This window comes from Panthera uncia, chromosome E3 (genome assembly GCF_023721935.1).
Source record: "Panthera uncia isolate 11264 chromosome E3, Puncia_PCG_1.0, whole genome shotgun sequence".
Lineage (NCBI taxonomy): Eukaryota > Metazoa > Chordata > Mammalia > Carnivora > Felidae > Panthera > Panthera uncia.
Window position 1 is genome coordinate 33647797 of NC_064815.1, and position 22143 is coordinate 33669939.

General features: G+C 52.9%; 1 protein-coding gene across 15 annotated transcripts in view; it reads right to left on the bottom strand.

The window, feature by feature from the left end:
- The window catches only part of SUN1 (Sad1 and UNC84 domain containing 1), a 54490-nt gene that overhangs the window by 15510 nt on the left and 16837 nt on the right, over positions 1-22143 (bottom strand). For 7 of the 15 annotated variants that reach the window (XM_049639016.1, XM_049639017.1, XM_049639015.1 and 4 more), the window contains 12 exons: positions 15713-15901; positions 14111-14295; positions 13100-13126; positions 12817-12993; positions 7059-7256; positions 6423-6506; positions 6028-6138; positions 4859-4957; positions 4243-4336; positions 2479-2537; positions 2189-2334; positions 1548-1724 (listed from right to left, as the gene is read on the bottom strand). In XM_049639016.1, coding sequence (XP_049494973.1) covers positions 1548-1724; positions 2189-2334; positions 2479-2537; positions 4243-4336; positions 4859-4957; positions 6028-6138; positions 6423-6506; positions 7059-7256; positions 12817-12993; positions 13100-13126; positions 14111-14295; positions 15713-15901 — 1546 coding nt within the window. Of the gene's footprint in view, positions 1-1547; positions 1725-2188; positions 2335-2478; positions 2538-4242; positions 4337-4858; positions 4958-6027; positions 6139-6422; positions 6507-7058; positions 7257-12710; positions 12994-13099; positions 13127-14110; positions 14296-15712; positions 15902-22143 lie in introns of those variants that run through there. The other 8 variants (XM_049639022.1, XM_049639019.1, XM_049639020.1 and 5 more) reach the window with 8 other exon arrangements.

The window sequence follows — 22143 nt, forward strand, 5'->3', positions numbered from 1 at the left end:
TGGGGACAAGTGGGGGGCAAGTGGGAGACACACTGGGGGACAAGCTGGGGGGTGCGCCGTGGGCAAGCGGGGGCAAGCTGGGGGGCATGCTGGGGGCAAGCGGGGGACAAATGGGGGGCAAGGTGGGGGACAAGCAGGGACAAGCTGGGGGTCAAGCAAGGGACAAGCTGGGGGCAAGCAGGGGACAAGCAGGGGACAAGCGGGGGGCACGCTGTGGGCAAACGGGGGACAAGCTGGGGCAAGCGGGGGATAAGCTGGGGGGCAAGTTGGGGACTGGCAGGGGGCAAGCGGGGACAAGCAGGGGATAAGCTGGGGGCAAGTTGGGGACAAGCTGGGGAGCACGCTGGGGGCAAGTGGGGACAAGCTGGGGAACAAGCTGGGGGCAAGCTGGGGGGCAAGCAGGAGATAAGCTGGGGGCAAGTTGGGGACAAGCTGGGGGGCACACTGGTGGCAAGCGGGGGTAAGCCGGGAACAAGCGGGGGGACAAGCGGTGGGCAAGGTGGGGGGCACGCTGGGGGCAAGCGGGGGCCGTGCAGAGAAGGTGCAAACTGTGCCCTGTCACCTGAGCGTCCTCCCATGCTATCAACACATCACAATGAAAACTAGTGATGTTCCTCAGGCCAAACCAGAGTTGAGAAAAGGGTCATTCACTCCACTAACATTCCTTTTGGTCCCCATCAGGTGTGAGAAGACAGTGACTTGAAAGGTGGGTGGGGAAGGTGGTGGGCGGGGCCATGGGGTGGGCAGTGCTCCCCCGAGGCCAAGTGTGGGGGTGCTGGCACTTAGAGACAAGAGGCAGGCTTGCCCAGGGACACGGCAGGACCAGGTTCTGCGCAGGGCCTTGGGGGTGCCCAGGCTGGAGGCCAGCGGCACCAGTGAGGGAGGGGAGATGGGCTCACGCCTTGACTCTGGTGCTGAGTGGGGAGGGGGCTCTTGGTCGAGACCAGAGACGTGAGGGAACAGCAGGTTGTTAGGGCAAGGGGCAACCCGTATTTGAAAGATTTCAATCCAAAGTATCTAAACACTGAATAAACACACATGTTGGAACCTAAGAAAATAAACATCAGCCGTGGGGAGAGTGGACTGACAGGTCTCTCCTTGAGAATATACCAAATAAACAAGACTCTCTTCAGGGTTCCGGACAGAGAAGCAGCTACTCTTAACCGCTTGATGACCTCGAGACATTTTACATCAGACTTGAACTTTTCAAATCAGTGTTGACAGGAAGTGCAAAGCAAATCCCTACTGAGATGAAACGTCACTGAATTGTGACAGGCCATTTTCAGATTAAAACGCAGGCCAGGAGCCACCTGCAGAGCGGGGTACCCGGGCACGAGATCTCCGCGCTGCCCGCCGGAGCTCCCAGTCACGGGACAGCACACGGCTCCCAACGACCGATTGGCACGGCCACCTGTCCCCTCCGTGCCTCTCCCACTCTTCATCCCCACGAAGAGAACAGACCCTGGGGAACTGCTGGGCACGACCTCAGAGCCCGACAGTCCGCCAGCACGTGTGGCCCCTGAAGGCCGCCCCACCGCTCTTCTAACCGGGGACAGGGTCCCGCCGCCGTCTCCGTCCATCTGGTCCACCCGCGCCTGCAGTCTCCGAAGCACAGCTGCCAGCTCTCGGAGCTTCTCGTCGTGGCCGTGACACTGCCCAGACAACGAGGCCACCTGCCTTTCCACCTCGCTCACCGGACGCCGGGAGAAAGCCTCGCCGCCGCCCTACAACAGGGACAGCAAGTTCCAACCTCGACACAAATGGGGAACTACGTCTGGCGTCAAATAATCTGAAGTGCAGTTTTAAGTCAAAAGCACAAACCAAACACTGCAGTGAAAGGTCCCCTAAACGCTACGGATACACAACGTGACGATGGCCGTCGTCAGGGATTTTCCCCACGTGGCAGACATGGGGGGGTTGTATTTTCTTCTTCATACGCTCTGTATTTTCCAAAGTAGTACACGTTTTTTTTTTTTTTTTTAATTAAAATTAACGGAATGAGAAAATTTAAATAGGCATCACCCAAACTATCTCCGAACACTTAAGGAGCAAGTCTTAAGCCTTGCCTATCTGGTGTTTAAACATACTTTCTAACACAGGGCAGGGCACCTGTTCCCAGCAGTACGAAAACCTACTGTGAGGACTACGGATGGGGAAGGCCGGAGAAGGGGGCTTCCTGGGTGGCTACCTCTGGCGGCGGGCTCAGATGAGGGGCTTCAGGTGTGAAGGTGCCCTCAGGGACGTCCGCCCTCTGGGTTCCGTGCGCACGTGTCCAGTTGAACACACGAAGGCCTGACAGGAAGTGTCCCTGGCCCCACAGGGACAGACCTGCACCTAGAAGAGGAGAGGGACCAGCTGCACGTGTATGTACAGACAACGCTCTGCACCACGTGCCCTGAGGTCCGCACCTCTTTCCCTCCTTTCACCTTTACGTGTATCCGTTAATCATCTGAGGTGAGTAGGTCGAATTCTACTTACCTAGTAAAAGTAATAATGGAATGAACAAGATTAAAAACTTGCAAATGTTTCGAAGGCACCTAGGAATAAAAAGAAAAATATTACCTTGGGAAAAAGAAAGGGCAGGATCGCCATTCCATTTTACCTCTCTGCGTAATTTTATACCAAATAACCCCACTCTTACTTCAAAATGAAAGTCGACAGTATGAGAAATGCAGTTACAGCTGTCCGTCTGTTTGCAAAGTAGGCTCCACACCTGACGTGGGGCTCGGACACATAACCCAGAGCTCCAGCGTCACAGACTCCCCGACTGAGCCAGCCAGGCACCCCCTCGGCGCCTACAGGGGAGCCTGTCCATAAACTGATGTCTCCTGGCCCATATTAACCATCGACTATGTTCACTAACTCTTGACATGCAAGGTGCCACGCAGGGCACTAAAGAGCTTTGGTCACTAGCCACACTAAGGTCACTGGGAGCCGGGGGAACTGCCCGGTCTGGCTCCCGGTCCTGACCATCCCCCTCCCGATCTGGGTCACCCCTGTACTCTAAGAATGACAGTGCCTTTCCTTTCTCACAGAAGTGGTCTGAAAGATTAAATAAAAACATGAAAGCACTTTGTAAACTATTAGGTGACACAGGGGTGCCCGGACGGCTCAGTGGGTTAAGCATCCAACTCTGGATTCCAGCTCAGATTATCATCTCACAGTTGGGAGACCAAGCCCTGCATCAGGATCCTACTTAGGATCCTCTCCCTCCGCCCCTTTCCCCCTCAAAGGCATGTGCACACGTGCGTGTGCCGTCTCTCCCTCAAAAATTAAGAAATAAAAATAAAGTGATATAAAATAGGCAAGACATTAATATACTGAACTATAAAAATGTAAATAGAACATAAATCATTATAAAACATCAAATCAGGGGTGCCTGGGGGCCTCAGTCAGTTAAGCGTCTGACTTAGGCTCAGGTCATGAATAAACATTAAAAAAATAAACAAAAGAGGGGCGCCTGGGTGGCGCAGTCGGTTGACTGTCCGACTTAGGCTCAAGTCATGATCTTGCGGTCTGTGAGTTCGAGCCCCGCATCGGGCTCTGTGCTGACAGCTCAGAGCCTGGAACCTACTCCGGATTCTGTGTCTCCCTCTCTCTCTCTGCCCCTCCCCAACTCATGCTCTCTGTCAAAAATAAATAAACAGTAAAAAAAAATAAATTAAAAAAAAAATAAAAACAAATAAAACCCAAACAAAAAACCCAACAAATCAAATTATGTCCTGCAATTAGCACAAGGTCAGTATTTTATTATAAAAAATTTTTTAACGTTTATTTTTGAGAGAGACACAGTGCAAATGGGGGAGGGACAGAGAGAGAGGGAGACACAGAATCTGAAGCAGGTTCCAGGCTCTGAGCTGTCAGCACAGAGCCTGACGCAGGGCTCAAACTCACGAACCACGAGATCATGACCTGAGCCGAAGTCGGACACTTCACTGACTGAGCCACCCAGGCATCCCACAAAGTCAGTTCTTTAAAACACCCAGTTGAGGGGCGCCCGGGGTGCTCAGTTGGTTAAGCGTCTGACTCTTGACTTTAGCTCAGACCATGATCTCATGGTTCGTGAGTCTGAGCCCTGCATCTGGCTCTCTGCTGACAGCCTAGAGCCTACTTGGGATTCTCTCTCCCTCTCTCTCTGCCCTTCCCCCTTTGCTGTTTCTCTAGATAAATAAATTAAGTAAATAAATAAATGTTCAAAAACAAACAAAAAACATTGAGTTGACATGATACTGGTTTTCTTACCTTGTAAGAAGAAACACATTCAGCCAAGAAATCAAAGTAACAAACTGGTACCATCCAATCCCTAGCCACCAGAATATTCCAGAGGCTGCCTTCCCTAAAAGAGAAAACACCAAACATTCTAAAGAAATGGTCTTTGGGAAATCAAATTCCTAAACAGACAGTTTTCGTGAAGGCCAAAGGAGAGCACAAGGAAACGTGCAAACAAATATCACGTAAGTATGCTTAGATGAAATCAGGGATGGTGCACATTAAGATGCCGATCGTCACGGCAGGAATATCCATACAGTCAAACACAGGGACGTCATAAGCACAAAGCAATATGGAATGCTGAGCCACAAAACAATGATAAAAGGGGAAACCCCAAATTCATGCATTCTCAATTACAGTTAACTCAAGCAGCGCAGAGGAGAAACAAAGACGCTCACACACCCTCACACACCCGAGAACACAGCGTGTTAGCACTTCTACGCAACCAAGAACGAAACATGTTATGTCAAGGATCAAAGCACGTAGCCCTGAAACGAAACTTTCATCTGGTTAGATAAGTCATCTCTTGCAGGCGCTAGCTGCCCAAAACCCTGGAGAGAGCGCTAACACAGAGAGCCAGAATAACCACCTGGAGCAACCACGGCCAACCAAAGGAGCGACAACAGTGTCTTCGACACAAACCGTCCGGAAGCTCCAATCCTCTGCAGCATCTGTACCAAGAGGTGACCTGTGATAGACAAGGTGCGTGCAAGAGGGGCACACTCAAAACTCACACCGGAAAACCAGCTCTCCATAGTTACAGCACAAGAAATTCCCACTAGGATGCATTTTACCAAGACTCTCAGATCAGTTACGTCAAGAGTCTCTGCTCAAGGAGACGAGACGATCAACCATTTAAGTCCGAGCGAGATTCTGAAATTCAGTTATGAAACGCCGCCGCATTCGCTTCCTCCCCACGCAGGAAAGGCAGACTCCCCTACAGAAAGCCCTGAGGGTGGTGGGCAGCTACCCCCACGCCCACCGCTGGAGCTAACAGATAAAATCTGTGCACACCGGCAGTTTAACGTGCTCTAGGTGAGACCACGGTGACTCCAAAGCCACAGACTTGGTCTCCACTTGATCATTCTACGAGTTAGCGCTTTCTAGTGAAAAAGTATTTTGGAATGACAAACGGCAGTGCCGCTGGATAACAGACTAAAACGACAGACTTTGGTTATCAAACATCACGCATCACATAAGGCAGAAAAACTGCTGAAAGTTATATACGCATTTGCGTGTTGACTCCTGACGCTGTTAATTCCGACATGCCTGAGAGGGAAAGAAACATCGTTGAACAGGAGTTTTTAATCTATCATTTTATGTTCTATTAACAGTTAAGAGGCCATTACTTTTGAAGTTTAGCTTAAAAAAAAAAACTGTCCAAAAAAGGTGCCCCTTCAGCAAGAAACCTACGGGCGTAAGTTGGAAAACACGTAATTGTGCACGTACACCTCCCTGCTGCCAAGGCTCAGGACACGGCGGTCACAGGAGCGACGCACGGGGCAACGGCTCCTGCCGAGCTCCACCAGGGGAGGACGACCGGCCTTTCTAACCCGTCGTGTCACCTCAAGCAGGTTACTTCTCAGACGTTTGGCCTGCACTCGACACGTCCCAAAGGAGCTTTCCGACAGAGACGTTCTCTGTATTTCAAGCTAAAGTCAGTACTCTTCCTGTCCGTTTTTACAACACAAACAAACAAGGAGCCACGGCGTTTGCGAAGAACACGATAAGAACAAAACAGAAGGTGTGAGAGACAACCTGCGTAAGAAAAGACGGGCCACAGGGCCCCCGCCACCCTCTCTGGCCTCGAGGACCGCAAGCGGATGTCTGCGTGCGTTTCGAGGAGCTTCTTCCCCTCACAGTCATCGCCTGTGGGTGGTGGTGACAAGCAGTTAATTTGACAGACTCCCACGCAGACCCGGTCAATCCCGACCGTGCGCAGCAATGGCAGTTTGAGAACATTAGGAAACGCAATTATGCAGGAAAATATACACGCGGACACGTCGCGGCCAACGCAATCCGGGGCGGCCGGCGCTACCCCGCGAGGGCCGCGCGCCCGGGGCGCCGTGGGGCTGCGTCCGCGGCCTCGCGCCACCGCCCGCGGCAGCCCCCGCCGGTGCCCAGCGTCCCACGCGCGGCGCGGCCATACTTACACGGGGACTCCCCGTTTACACCGAGGCGGCCGTCCTCTCTGAGAAGCCCTCCTACATCCACTGTCCCACAGTGACCGGAAAGAGCTGCAATACACGCAGAAAAGGCTCAGAGACGCTCGCGGAGGCGGGGCTCAGGCCGGAGGGCACGCGAGGCCAAGCACGCGGGCCTCGGCCCACGGCGCAGCCGCGCAGGGGAGGCGGGGCGACGGGGTGCTGCCCGGGAGACACTCGCGGGCCCCACCTGGCCGAGCAGGGCACCCACAGCCGAGGCGACAGAGACGGACGGGCCTGCTTACACGCGGCCGGAGACGGCTACATTCTAAGTGCCGTTCCAATAAGCTACTTCTGCCTTAAAGAGGGAATACGAATCGAAAGTGCAGTACGTTAGCTTTTTAAAAGGTGTCTTGAAAAACATTTACGCGCTGGTCCGCTTTCAGAAAACAGAACCAAAGCAGCACATGTTAGACAGTTCCCTCAGCCCCTTCCAGGAAGACCCGAACAAAGCACCACGAGAAAGTCCGCGGAAAGGGCGTGAGAGGAGCAACGTGGATAAAGCGCCACGCAGGAAAAGCGGTGTTTTCTCCACCTCGAAAGCACGATTAGGTGGAAAAAGGAGGAAAAAAATTATTTAAATACCTTTTGGTTCATGGCTTTTTGACTTATAGCTTTTTGATTCACGATCTTTTGATTCGTAACTTTTCAATTTGTAATTTCCTGATTCATAATTGAGCTTCATTAAAACCACTCGGAAAAGGTGGGCTAAGAATGACGACAGGGATGACGAAGCGTCCGTGGCCAGCCACAAAATCCTATCCGTGTGGAAAGAGGCACCGCCTATTGAAAAACCGTGAACAGAGTTATTTCTTCCCACAGGGCCGACATCTACTCCCCTGAAAAGTCAGAGAGCCAAATTATTCATCTCGGGAAGAGCAGAACCAACTCTTCAAAGGTACATCAGAGAGGACTCGGGAAAAGCCCTGACGACAAATGTCACCGCCTCGCGTGGCACATGTCACCTCCTGACAGAGGCAGAGGGACACGGCAAACCCGTAACGGCGAGCCCGATGCCAGATCTCTGGCCCGGGCGAGCCTGCACAAAACAGCCAGTCTGAGGTAACTGCACCCTAATTCTGCTGACGTACACCCCAAATCTAGATACTGCTCGACAGCCCCTCCCTTAACTGGCCTCTGGCCCGCCCAGTTCACTCTGTCACCTGCCTACAAAAGGACCATCAGATACGACCAGCAGCTGCAAAGACGCCTGCGCCAGAAACCACCGGCAAGAGCGCCTGGGAGGAGCAGTTAGATTCTGGAACAACTAAGCCAGCAGTTCTCAGCGGTCCTCTCTTATCAGGGCCTGGAGCTTCAGAAGATACGACGTGATCTCTGCTGTGTCCATCCTATTAACCTAAAATGTGCAGGGCAATGGTCTACAAGTTCCAGTTGCCGGAACTCTGCATTCCTGACAGCTCCCCTCACACGGAGACCCGGTGGCAAGGCCAGGGCCTGCCCAGAAGCGCTTCTGAGACTGGTCCCCGTACCGCCCGGTCAGGGGCCCTCGTGCCAGCGTGCGGCAGGAGACCAGCTGGGACTGCTGAAGTCTGGGTGGGTGTGATTTTAAAGAAATAAGATGAGGTTTTTTTTTTTTTTTTTATGGAGGCCATTTGTGGCCTAGAGTCTGGTGCCAAAAGCACCGTGGAACCCGTGGACCGTGGTCGGTCCCCACTCTGCTCACTCTCCTGTTCTACGGTCCAGTGAAAACTGGCTACAAAGCTCCGTACAAAGAGAAAAAACTTATTGAGAGGTAATACGTGGTCTGGTTCCCTGATAATCAAAAACACTGAAACTCCATTTTTTACCCACCAAGTTGGCAGAAGTTTAAAAGGAAAAACGGAGCCCTGGCGAGAGTACACGGGGCGGGGACCCGCATGCTGCCGTCCTGGGAAAACAGTGCGGGTCAGTCTCTGGGAAGTCAACTGGAGAATCTATTTATTTATTTTTATTTATTTATTTAAAAAAAAAATTTTTTTTTAACATTTATTTATTTTTGAGACAGAGAGAGACAGAGCATGAACAGGGGAGGGGCAGAGAGACAAGGAGACACAGAATCTGAAACAGGCTCCAGGCTCTGAGCGGTCAGCACAGAGCCCGACGCGGGGCTCGAACTCATGGACCGTGAGATCATGACCTGAGCCAAAGTCGGCCGCTTAACCGACTGAGCCACCCAGGTGCCCCTGGAGAATCTATTTAAACTGAAACTGCACATGGGGGCGCGCCTGGGTGGCTCAGTCGGTTGAGCATCCGACTTTGGCTCAGGTCATGATCTCACAGCTCGTGAGTTCGAGCCCTGCGTCGGGCTCTGTGCTGACCGCTCAGAGCCTGGAGCCTGCTTCTGATTCTGTGTCTCCCTCCCTCTCTGCCCCTAACCCACTCGCATTCTGTCTCTCTCAAAAATGAGTACACGTTAAAAAAAAAATTTTAACCCGAAACTGCACAAAACCATTTTCTTCCCAGAGTGACATCAATGTAGGAAGTGCAAGTGGAAACGGGTTTTAACTACTTAATTGCTAACTGCGGCATCTTCAGGACAGAGGCTTCTCCTGACTTAGGGTCCAGCCCTCATGTCTCAGCTGCCCAGCTCAGGGACGGCGCCTGCAGCTGGCCCGCCACAGCTGTGTCTACACTGCATCTGCTCGCTTGGTGACAGCCACACCCCACCTGGTGGCTCTGCTGCACTCACCCAAAGGAAGCAGGCATTTAAGTCCTTCTTTCTCTAGAGCCTGAGGCTGGTCCAATAAGCAAAATTCTGCTGTAAGCCACCACGACAAGTGACAATTTTTCAGAACAGTGACCTATCTTTAACTTCTACCTTTTGTTGGGGGCTTTATGCGTTGCCTTAGGCAAGACAGAGACTACAGAAGAGTCTGTTTCCAGATCCCCTGGGTGCTTCCCTGGGAACACAGGAAGGACTCAGGTCAGCCTGAGGCCCAGGAAGGCCCTTCGGGCGCTAGGCTCCTCCCAAGCTCCCAGCTTCCTAAGAGGACTCCAGTCTGGCCCTCTGCACGCACCCCATCAGTACCCTGCTCTGGAGATGACGGCTGGATGTCCCAAAGGAAAGACGTCCGAGCCTTTTAAATGTAAAGCCTTTTTGATGTGAACCACATCAAGGGTGTACTTCACCCGAACCTCAAAAGGTCCAGTCCTCAGAACCCACGTGGCTCTGCGGCCTCGAACGCACCCGTTCTGGTTTTTCCACCGCACGGAAGGATCTGCCCACGTACACACATAGGTACGCAGAAGGAGACACACCCGATGAACGCTGCTTTTAAAGGGATACAAACAGAAAAACCTGAATGTCCGTCTGGATACGAAACTGATGAACTAGAATTTGGCACGTGCACCTAGTATCACAGAGCTGTCAGAAATCAAGTCGCTCTCACTTGGCACATAAAATGAAGAAAGATGCACAGCCATACGCGTGCATTTAAGACAAAACAGAGCACGTAATTCCATAGGTACAAAAAAGCAAAATTTAGGTGGGAGTTGCACAACATTGTGAATGTACTAAAAAATGCCATTTAATCGTCAACTGTAAAATAGTTACTGGTTAATTTTTGATGTTATGTGCATTTTACCTCATTTTTTTTTTTAATTTTTTTTTTTTTAAATGTTTTTTATTTATTTTTGGGACAGAGAGAGACAGAGCATGAACGGGGGAGGGGCAGAGAGAGAGGGAGACACAGAATCGGAAACAGGCTCCGAGCCATCAGCCCAGAGCCTGACGCGGGGCTCGAACTCACGGACCGCGAGATCGTGACCTGGCTGAAGTCGGACGCTTAACCGACTGCGCCACCCAGGCGCCCCTTACCTCATTTTTAAAAGCAAAAGAATCCCCCATGATCTATTCCTCTCAGCACCAGCTCCTTCTAGAAGGGAGACCAGAGGGGGTGGAGGAGGAACAAGGAAAAGGGAAAGGAACTTATTTTAGCCGTACCATTCCAAAGTTTTACAACAAGAACATAATTAAAAACAAAAATACTGACACAAAACAAGTGTGGGGTTAATTCACGCAGCGTGGTCTGGACCGGGCGATCAAGGGAGAAGCCTGCTGGCCCCACCGTGTAGCGGGGTTAGCTCTGGGTGGAAGGGTCCAGGAGACTGTAATTCTCCTTGTGCATCTCTGTGGTTTCCAAATGTTCTTCGATAGACACTTTGCCCAAATAATGAGAAGTAGACGTTTGTAAGAGTAGTAAATTAGTGTTGGTCATATGATCACTGTTCTAATTTAAAAGAACAAGGCAGGTGATAAACACAGAAGCCCAAAGCAAATAAAAATGTGTTTTCTCGACAAAAACATTCAAGACCAACTCAATGAGAAAGTGCGAGGGACTCCCCGCGGCGACTACCAGACCCGCACTGGCTCCTCCATCCGAGCGGAGCTCGGGCCGCTGGCCCCTACCTACAGGGTCAGGATGAGGACAGGTGGCTGTGGGTAATAGACACACGTGACCTCCACTATGCTACGAGGGAGGGGCCACCCCCACTAGTATGTAAGCACCATCGCTGCACCAGGCGATGGCTGTGGAACGCACTTCCACTTGAAGAACGACGTTGTGTTCCACTTGGTGGGTGACAGCGGGCTTCAAAATGCAGCCTCAATGTAGCCACACACACAGCATCTTTGATGGTGACACAGAGTTCAGTCAAGTGCCGGGCTTTCCCCCCCGATGGTGAGCCCACAGGAAGTGGCGTGGCATCTCGGGGACAGCGCCCTGGAGGCACGATACCCGGGTCCAGGTGCTAGCCCCGTCCCTTCCCAGCGAACTTCCTAAGCTAATGCCTGGTGCGCCGGTCTAGAAGACATGCATGGCCACGCTGCAGGGGGCTGCGGCGCAGGCCAGAGCACCAGGGGCGGAGAGCGCCCCGTGACACTGGCTCCACAACCCGGAAGGGCCAGGAACGGAATCCTCGTGTCCGTTCGGCCCCGCCCCCTCCCCTTCGACCTATTCTGCTAGGTTAGAGCCAACAGTGTCGATGACCTACAGTAGACAAAACCAGAAACTCGAGCCACAGGGTAAGACGCTAAAATGGGAATAACTCTCAGTCCTGGGACCATCCTTCATTACCTCAAAACAATCATCTGAAAAGTACTGCGTGCCCTTACATGCGGGGCACAGCCGGGAACATGGCGAGACACAAATGACGGGTCACCCTCCTGGCCACTGGCCCTGCCCTGTCCTCCCGAGGAGGACCTCGAGTCCGGCCCAGCATGTGGGCGCTTGCATTAAACAGAGGAGTGGCCGAAAGCTCGGGAACAAGGCCATGGCTCCCTGGCCTCTCCATGCTGGAGGTGAGCGGGAATCACGGGGCAGGAGTCACGGACGGAAGCTGGCCGGGGATCTGCAGCCACGCTCCCCTCAGGGACCCGGGCCAAGAGTAGAGCCGGGAGTGCCGGGCCAGGAGGAAGCCCGCAGGCCCGCCTGGAAAAGCCACGCAGCCCTGGCAGTTCTGAGAGGCAGCCGAGCGCCTCCAGGGCCGCCTCCGAGGACCTCCTTGTTGGAGCGGGCGCAGCCGGGACTCAGAACGGGGCCCACCTCCACCGGGCGAAGGGCCACTGCCTCCCGCGAGGGCCTCCCCCAACGACTGCCCCCGCCCCGTGTTCCAGCCGAACCGTCCCTGGAGCGGAAGTAACAGCACAGAACACACTTTGCTCATCTCCTGCACATAAGCCCCTGCGGCCGTCGAGGCCAAAGCACCACCACGAAGCTGTTCCCGCCATACGTGGGAACGCCTATGATCTCGTGGGAAAATAAAGTGGCCGCATGGCGCCACTACGGTTTCAGGGAAGGACTCTTCTTTGCTCACCCGAAGTTCAAATTCACAGAACTTCACGCACTCCTGGGTATAAAACTACAAGCCACAGAAAATGAATTTATTCAAAGAGGACAAGGAAGAACAAAGCTAATTTGGGGCGCGTTTCTTTTTTTTTTAATTTTTTTTTATGTTTTATTTATTTTATTTTATTTTATTTATATTTGAGAGAGAAACAGAGAGACAGAGAGCGAGTAGGGGAGGGGCAGAGAGACAGAGACAGAATCTGAAGCAGGCTCCAGGCTCCGAGTTGTCAGCACAGAGCCCAACGCGGGCCCTGAACTCACGAACCGCAAGATCATGACCTGAGCCGAAGTCAGAAGCCCAACCGACTGAGCCACCCAGGCGCCCCTTGGGCGCATTTCTTAAACTTTTATCACACAGTTTTGAATTCAAGTCAATGACAGAAAGTAGTGCGGATGGATGCTAAAAGGCCTACAAAAGTAGGGTTACGTATGTATACGTTAAAAGAAAATATCTGGACATGCAATCTCTTTCTAACCTTTGAGAGAGACAGACTCACGTTTCTGACTCTCGTCCCTCGAGTATGTTCGCGACGACAGTCCGTGGGCAGTGGAGCGTGCCGTGAGCGTGTCCTTGCGCTCAGAGAGCAGGATGCAGTCTCTGCAGGTGTAGCCGTTGCTCCTGAAAGTTTCTGCTGCCAGATCCCCATTTCCCTGAGCGGCAGCTTTATTTCCCCCTGAAGTTTTCAGAAAGTAGAGGGAACCTGTTTATCACAACCTGCAGATACCTACAAAAACTTTCATCTTGAAAAGTGTATTTAAAAAAAGAACTGAAATAATTACCTTTGAGATCTCCGTCATCGTCAAGACCTAAAACACACACACATACGCGTGTCTGCTCATGAGCTCAAATTATCAGAACAAAACCCACACACACAAAAAGTAAAGGTTACAATGGTTAATATGTCGGCATTTTGGCAACGGCCAAGATTCACTTCCTGAAACGCCTACAACTAACAGAAACTCCTCCAGACATATGCAGACGCCATCTCTCGGTGCCAGGAGAAAGCACATCTTTGCAGACAACACACACCTGTACACGCACACCTGCGGACCCCAAGGGCGGACACGGAGGAGGGATCAGGGGAGAAGAACGTGCGCCCTCAAGCACCGGCAGGCAGAAACCTCACCGGTGGCGTCCACCCCCTCTGCTGCCTACGAGCTACCCTCGCCAGCTGAGGGCCAACCCCCAGGCTTGCCTGAATTAGCACACAACATTTTGGGAGCTAATCTGGGTCTCCTTATCTTCTCAAAAGGGCCGCCGTGAACATCCAGTGGACACAGGCAAGCAGCCACGTCCCTCTGAAAGCTGCGGCTCCCCGTGGCCATCACACTGTCAGCAGCAAGGACCAGGTCACACCGTTGCTGCCTAAAGTCAAGAGGGCTCACGAGCCCACGCTGCTTTCTAGTGTCAAGACATCCACGGGGACTGCTTCCCGGTGACTCGAAAATACCGTGTCTGCCTGGCTGCTCAGAGCCGTCTGAACCTGAAACCGCACCGGTGAACCTCTGTGACAACTGTACTCAGCCAGCCTACACAAGTAATGCCCTTAGCAGGAGAGTGCTCAGGCTACTACCAGACTGCTTCAGCTTCCACGTCACGACAGACGATTCCACGTGCGCGCGGCCAGCAGAAGCGGCAGAGGGAAGCTGCCGCCCGCATTCTGTATTTGAGTCTGGAGGAATGCCTTGCATCTTCTGGGAGCTCCTCCCACCCTATATGGGGCAGAGGGACAACCTGGCCCGGGACTTCCCTCCTCCCCAAGACAACCTGAGAACCCAACAGTAACTCACCCCAGAAGTGGTCCACTTTGGTTTGCTCACGGATCAGAGACTCATCCAGCACAGAAGGCCGCACACAGGCCGCACCTGACAGCGAGCCGGCGCCGCCCTGGCCCACGGCCGAGGACACGACCTGCCTGGAGGCGTGGTGGACACTAAAAGCCGGCTTGCTTGCACTTCTGCGCTGCTTTGCAGTTCTAAGAAGACAGGAACACAAGGGACAAGTTGACAGACTTCTCAGAAATACAAAACGATTGTATTTTACCGATACAAAATCTTTAAGAACGTAGTATTTTTAAGGCAACGTTTCCTTATGTCTTCTCTGCTGTAATGAAACGCTTATTAACCTGCAACAGGAATCCTTGAGCCAGGGTCCCAGAGCTGCTTCTAAAATTGTACATACAGGACAGTTTTCAGAGTATTCTAGGCCCAATGACCCCAAAGTGATTAAAACTTAAAATAATCTAATAAAATGACTTAACGACAAAAATTATGACGTATAAAGTTAACCCTTCTGCTTTTTAGAACAAATGTGTGCACAGACACGCACATCCTGCACTATTTCGGGGTCCCCGGTGAAGCCGGCCCTGCATTAAGGACAGCGAGGAAAGGCTGTAGCCTCATTTCTGTCCTCCTGTTTGGCACAGACAACAAAGCCCCAAGCACCGAGCTGGGGCAGGGAGAGGACCTCCCTCCTCAAAGGAACGAGCAGCGGGGGGACAGGAACACAAGTCTGCACATGAACACAGCACATCAGGAAACCGATCGTGGCGTCGCCCGGCAGCAGAGAAACAGGCGGGCCGAGGCCAGGCAGCTGAGGCCCCGTCTCGCCCGTGGAGCCAACCGGAGCCCTCAGGTGCGCTCACGACCGCTCATGAGCCCGCCGAACCGCGGGCCCATCCTCTAACCAACCCACAGTGAGTGTGAGGCACGTGGGAACCTTGGCAGGGCACCTGGCTTCAAGCTGGCCTTTCACCGCCTCTTCTAACACAACCACCCCATTCCTGAGTGAAAGACGACCATTTCCATCGGAGACTCATCATTCTTACGTGAGCCACAGAACACGATCTTTAAATGGCACAAAGATCGTGCACTCTGCTTCTTCTTGGCCATGCGCGTGGTGGTGGGCACGTGCAAAGCTCAGGAATCGAGTGAACGCAGTCAACGGCTGGCCGTCATGATGCATCTGTTACTTCACACAGACTTTAACACACAGACATGGCCGTTAACAATGCAGAGCTCATCCACGGTGGCCACAGTGCCACGCAATCGTCGGAAGGCACCCCTCGGATGACAGCAGAGGACAGCCGCATTTGGCTCCCGCTACGAGGCCGGCCGTGTGGACGGGCACCGCGCATGTTCCAGGGTGTCCGCGCCCCTGCCCGAGTCTGAGTGCAAACGCAAAACTGGAAACCGTGGCCTGCACGAGACCGTCCACGCCAGACAGGCCACATGGTCCAGAATTAGGTTCAGTCCTCACCGTAGCACAGCGACGACAGTGTGAGTCTGCTGTGTGTACTTAAGTGCAAGAGTGTGGTTTTACAGACCAAAAAGCTGGTACGTTTGTTTTCATGTTGTTAGAGCGTGTGCGGTAACGAGGAAGACAGTGCTTACCGGGCCGCTCTGTCCTTCAGGGAGGCAGTGCTACTGGCACAGGAGTAAGCGTCCCCAGCCTGGCCGTCCTCAGTGGCGCAGGTGGTGGTGACCAGGCGCAAACCGCGGCGGGACATTCTTGGAGAATCGAACACAGGGTCCAATCTGTGCTCAGTCTCAAAAGTCAGAGCATCAGACGAATAACTCGAACTAGAAGGAAAAAAAACTCGTCAGAGGAAAATAACGCTGACGGAAGTTGCTGAAACAAACTGAATAATCAACAGGACACATAACACTCCAGTGCAAATTCTGAAAAACAGCCATGACTGCGTGATGACTTTTCTACAAAGCCGAAGTCACCACAGACGCTCTGGCCACACCCTCTGTGAAATAAATCCCCAGGCGCCCAGATATGTCACTCCAGAGCTGGCCCTAAGAACTGCTTCAGGACACGCTCATAAGAACTCCACTATGCGGACCTGTGTCAAGATCACTGAAAATCAGAATGCATTTACAGTAGACTCCACGCCTGACACAGCAGTTCAGGAGACAGTGACCACACAGCATCTAATCCACTGTGAGGAGAAACGCAAACGGCAAGACGCTGAACCGTAAAGCCACTTTGCGTCTAACTCACCATAAAGCCAGAGACAAGCTCATGACAAAGTCACTTCAATACCCTTCCATGGAATCATCTTAAATCAAAAGATACATTCTTCTGTGTCGTTAGCAACTTTTTCCAAATCAAGAAATATTAACCCACAAGGAGGCATCCAGGAGGCCTGGGAAGGGATGGGAAGGCCTGGGAAGGAGAGGGAAAACCACTCCTGCCTGGGAGAGCAGACTGGGCTGAGGGTCTAAAATTCAGCAGGAACCAGGAGTCTCTCAAGGAAACCAAGAAGGCTAAGGGCATTTTAGCCTTATGTTTTATTAGAAAAATATTTTCAGGATCACGTTTACGATAAACGTATTAGGCCAGGTGTGTCTCTGAGTGGTCAAGCTAGACCACGACAGAAACGTGTGGAAGCGAGCAAGCGGCCAACGTGCACAGACCTCCACCTCCCAGCCCACCCCACGGGCCCCGGGGGCTCCAACATGGGGACGCTACAATACTGTACAGTGTGGAAGGGGTCCCGGCTTTCCAACACAGAACCTGGGGTGCCACTGCCAGCAGAGGGTGTCCCAGATCCCTGTTAGTGTCATTAGAAAGACCCCGAGCAGAAGGAAGTACAAGAATATTACAACGGCAGACGATAGGAACTGTCCATCAGCAGGGGAATGGTTCAATAAACTGGGATACATCCGAATTCTAGAACACTGTGAGGCTGTTAAAAATCATGAAAGATCTGCATACACTGTTAAAGGAAAATATCCTACTATCATTTATGTTAAAACCAACTATAAAACAGAACCACATGGGGTCAGTAGAGCATGAGACTCTTGCTCTCGGGGTCATTGACTTCAAGCCCCACGTCAGGCCTAAAGCTTACTTAAAAAACAAAAGAACCCCATAAAAAGCCCTAGAAGCACGTATTCTCATACATACAGAGGTAGGTAAAGTCATAGAGACCCGGAAAGTTCTCTTCAAACTGTTAACAGTGGGAACCTTTGGGGCTGAGACCAAGCGGGGCAATGGGTCCTTTCAGTCTGGACCCACCTGTCTGGTCACACCCAGGGACGCTCGTCTAATGCATTCAGTACCCACGCCTCTGTCAACGCTGTAGTCCGGGGACCCACCCTAGCAAGTGTGCTGTTAAGGTACTTTATTCTTTTTTTATTTTTTTATTTATTTATTTTTTTTCAACGTTTTTTATTTATTGTTGGGACAGAGAGAGACAGAGCATGAACGGGGGAGGGGCAGAGAGAGAGGGAGACACAGAATCGGAAACAGGCTCCGAGCCATCAGCCCAGAGCCTGACGCGGGGCTCGAACTCACGGACCGCGAGATCGTGACCTGGCTGAAGTCGGACGCTTAACCGACTGCGCCACCCAGGCGCCCCAAGGTACTTTATTCTAATACTAGGATAGAAAAGGAGACGCCAGAAAGACCCCAAAGAAAATAACAGACTGAATCCTTCAGAGCAGCTTTTAGTTCTGTTCCTTCATCAATCAAATGTTGTTTTAAAAATATGTTACTTAGATGCACTTAAAAAACTTTTTTTAATCTTTATTTATTTTTGAGAGAGAGAGCATGAGCGGGGTAGGAGCAGACAGAGAGGGAGACACAGAATCCGAAACAGGCTCCGGGCTCCGAGCTGTCAGCACAGAGCCCGACGTGGGGCTCGAACCCACGAACCATGAGACCATGACGTGAGCCGAAGTCAGATGCTCAACCGACTGAGCCACCCAGGTGCCCTTAGATGCACTTTTAATTAAAAGGCCAGGAAAAAATCTACCACCATTGAAAGCTGGAAAATACGGACACGCGGCAGCCACAAGGCGCGAAACAGGGCAGCGCCACGGGGCAGGTGGTCCTGCCTCCCGCCAGAGCCGCGTGGAGCTAAGTGGTCATAAATGAGCAGTTCGGCCACTGGGCAGGGGTGAGTGGGCAGAGCAAGGCCCACATGGGGGCAATTCTAGGAATCTGACCAAACCTCCACGGGTCCGAGTTCTGCTGACCTGGATGTGTGACCCCAGTGGCCGCCCATCTGACCCCTGACCCTTCGTCACCCACCGGCTGGGATCCTCCACCAATGCGCTCCCTCAGCTTCGCCCGGGGCTCCAATCGGGATTATGGTCACAGCACCCCCACCCTGCGACTCCCCTGCCCTGTCGGTGCTTCAGTCCCGGCCGTGCCCCTGGATGGTGCCGACGGCTGCACGCCCCCGAGCCCACGGCCCTCTGCACCACTGGCGCCCGGGTGCCACCCCTGCCCCAGCAGGCCTCCTCCCTCCCGCCTCACCTCCTCCTCTGGCTCCTCAGCAAACCAGCCACACCAGAGAACTGCTGACTCCTCTCGGGGGAGCCTATGAAGGACCCGCGTTCAGGTGGCCCTTCCTCCTCCTTCCGACCACAGCACACGTGCCATCGTAACGCCCACCTGTGCACTCTGGACCGGATCTCTCCCACTCTCCAGAAGACCCTCTCCGGCTGCTACCTCTTCTCTCTCCGAACTCTTCAAACTCCCTGCGGTGCCCAACCATCAGCACCTACACACTCACCTGTCCCCACGGTGGAGAAAAACGACCCTAAACAGAGCCGGGCCCTTTCTCCTCCCAACCAGCCACGCTTGTTGTAAGAGTTATCTACACTCACTCCTCAACCCGTTTCATTCCGACTCCTGCCCCCGTTGCTGCTGCCTCTGCCCATGGCCTCCCACGGGGCTGAATTCACGGCCCGTGTCCCAGTCCCACCACTTTGGCACGGGACCCACCTCCTCGAAATACTCCGCTCTCTTGGTTTCCGTGGCAGAGACCGCGGTGCACTTACGGGAGGCTGACACGGTCAGACACGGACTTTTCCAGGCTGCCGGCCTCCGGGGCACGGGCTGCCACCTGACCTGGGTCTCCTCCTCTGGTTTGTGTGTGCGTCAGGGGGCGGGGGTGAGGCGGGGGGTGGGGTGGTGGGGAGAGCGGGTCTCTGATGGGCTTCTGGGAAAGTCTGCCTCTTGCCCAAGCAGTGGCCCTGTGGCTGCATCCCCATCGTGTGGGGGGCTGTGGGGGCTCCTCAGTGGTGGTGTGGCCCAGCCGCCAGCACTGGGCAGCCTCCGCACACCCTCAACAGGAAGGAAGTGCGCAGTCATGCCAACAAACAAAACCGGGGACTGATCAAACCTCCGCATCTAACCACCGTCTCACAGGAAGCAAATGGGTACTATGGGAAAATCCTGCTTAGGCTCATTTCAAGCAAAACTGAGGATCTGGTAAATCGGAGCACCGACTGTCTGGTGTATTACAGAGATATCAGGGGTTATTTTAAGTTACCAGGGGCTTTTTGGTGTGATACTTGTATTTTGGCTAGTTGTTTTTACAATATCTTTTAGGGGTGCCTGGGTGGCTTAGTCGATTAAGCGCCCAACTTCGGCTCAGGTCATGATCTCACACATCGTGGGTTCGAGCCCCGCGTCGGGTTCTGTGGTGACAGCTCGGAGGCTGGAGCCCGCTTCGGATTCTGTGTCTCCCTCTCTTTCTCTGCCCCTCCCCCACTCGTGCTCATGCTCGCTCGCTCTCAAAAAATAAACATAAATAAATAAATAAATAAATAAATAAATAAATAAGCAAGCAAGCATCTCGTAAAGATTTGCTTCAAAACAATCTAGCGGAGAGGGAGGGAAGGGGCCCGGCGCCAAACGGCAGAAGGTGGGAGGAGGCACAGGGGCTTATTACCACCACCACCCCTGACTTTCACCTAACAGTCTCCACAGCAGGAAAACATTTCAGTTAAACGAACGGACCGACCAGGATGGTGGCGGACCCTCCAGGTGGGTACTCAGGGGCTAAGGGGGAAGATCGGGGCGGGGCCAGACAGCCGTGGGCCGGGGTGCAGAGTCCCCAGAACTGAGGGGAAGGACCGGCCCAGGTAGCCGTGGGCGCATGCGTCAAAGTGGGGCTCAGGGCGGGGGAGGGAGGGACATGCAGTGAGGTCAGGTGGCTTCCGGTAGAGCCGGGTGGCACAGGCAGGTTTCAAAGACGGGGGAACACAGCGGTGAAGCAAGTGGAAAGACCAGAGACAAACAGGCAGGGGCAGGTCCCCTCCCGCCGCCCCGGGGGCTGCGGGGCCTCAGCCGTGGGCTCCATCCACCACGCCCGCCGGACACTCGCCACCCGGCGCCCGGTCCTGTATTACACGCGGCTGCCCAGACCAGAACCCGCCACCCACAGACCGACCCGCTGTCCCCGCCCTCCCCTCCTTCATCTCCACCCCAGCCGCCCAAGCTGGGCCGGGCCCCTTGTACAGGCCACCAGAGAGTCACACCTCGGGGCCCGCCATGGTCTCCGGGCCGCCCCCACCCGCCCTACCCACCCCTGCAGGCTGCAGTCCCTCCAAGCACAAGCCTGGTCACGCAGCTCCCGGCTTAACGCCCTTGCCGGGTTCCCACTGCCCTCCAACTCTAAGTTCCCAGCACGGTGCACCAAGCACACCGGCCGCCTCTGCCACTTCGGTCGGCCCACACTTCCGCGTCTACGCCCACATCTCACTGGAGGAGGGCCGCGTGCACCGAAATTAGCCGGGCGGCTTTCCCGGTGCAGAGACCCACACGTGTGCATTTTTAAAAAACTGTATTTAAAATAGGTTATAAAAGCTAAAAATAATTAACCGAGAGTAATTATTTTTATGCCCCACAATACAGAACAAGGAACAGTTTTGAGTTGGCCCACTCCCTTTGTTCTAACATATTTCAGAACTTTTGACAAAAACAGTCAATGATCCAGAATCGTGAATAAAACCGCAATCATTCAATGTGACGTTTGACTAACACTGTTAAAAAACACTGTTAAAAACGCTGCAAAAACATCTTTGCCAGGGGCGCCTCAGTGGCGCAGTTGTCTGAGCATCTAACTCTTGATTTCGTGGGATTGAGCCCCACGTTGGGCTCCATGCTGAGCATGGAGCCTGCTTATGATACTCTCTTGTGCATGCGCCCTCTTCCCCCCCCCCCCCCCCCCCCCCCCCGCCCCGCCTCTGCTCTGCTCAGGCACTCACTCTCAAATTAAGAAAAAAAAGCATCTTTGTTAAAATACCTTCTGATTTTCTTAAGTTTTAAATTATATTTTTCCCTTTTAGAAGACAAGTCATTGAAAAAAATTACATGAGCATTTTCCTCGTGTGCCTTAAAGGTCTTTCCAGAACACAACAGGTGTTTTTTATTTTTAAAAAAATTGTTTAAGTGTTTATTTTTGAGAGAGAGAGAGACAGAGACGGAGCGTGAGCAGGGGAGGGGCAGAGAGAGGGGGAGACTCAGAATCCCAAGCAGGCGCCCGGCTCCGAGCTGTCAGCACAGAGCCTGACATGCGGCTCGAACCCGTGAACCACGAGATCACGACCTGAGCTGAAGGTGGACACTTAACCCACTGAGCCCCCCAGGCACCCCCACAACAGCTTTCCTAACTGCCAAACCCTAACCCACCCGGTAGTGTATTTTCCTTTGGCACAATCCCAGATTTTATAATCCATCTTGATAATCACTCCTACCTGGTGAACTAGACACGCGAAGGGCTAGTCGGCAACTCTTAGACTTAGCCGTGAACTTCAGTATCATGTCAGAATAAAAACTGAAAACCTCGCATCTGAGAGAAGCCATGTTCTTCAAACCTCGGGCTTCATCAAAATTCTGTTTAGGATACCTCCTCTCAAAGGCAAATCATTTTCCAGGTTATTTCTACTAACTTTAAAATACCCGGCCATCAGTATAAATCACAAAACCCTACCCATAACCACAAAGATTTATTCTAGAGACCACAGCCACTTGGGTGGGGTCGGAAAGAGCAGTACATTTGCAATGACTCATCCCT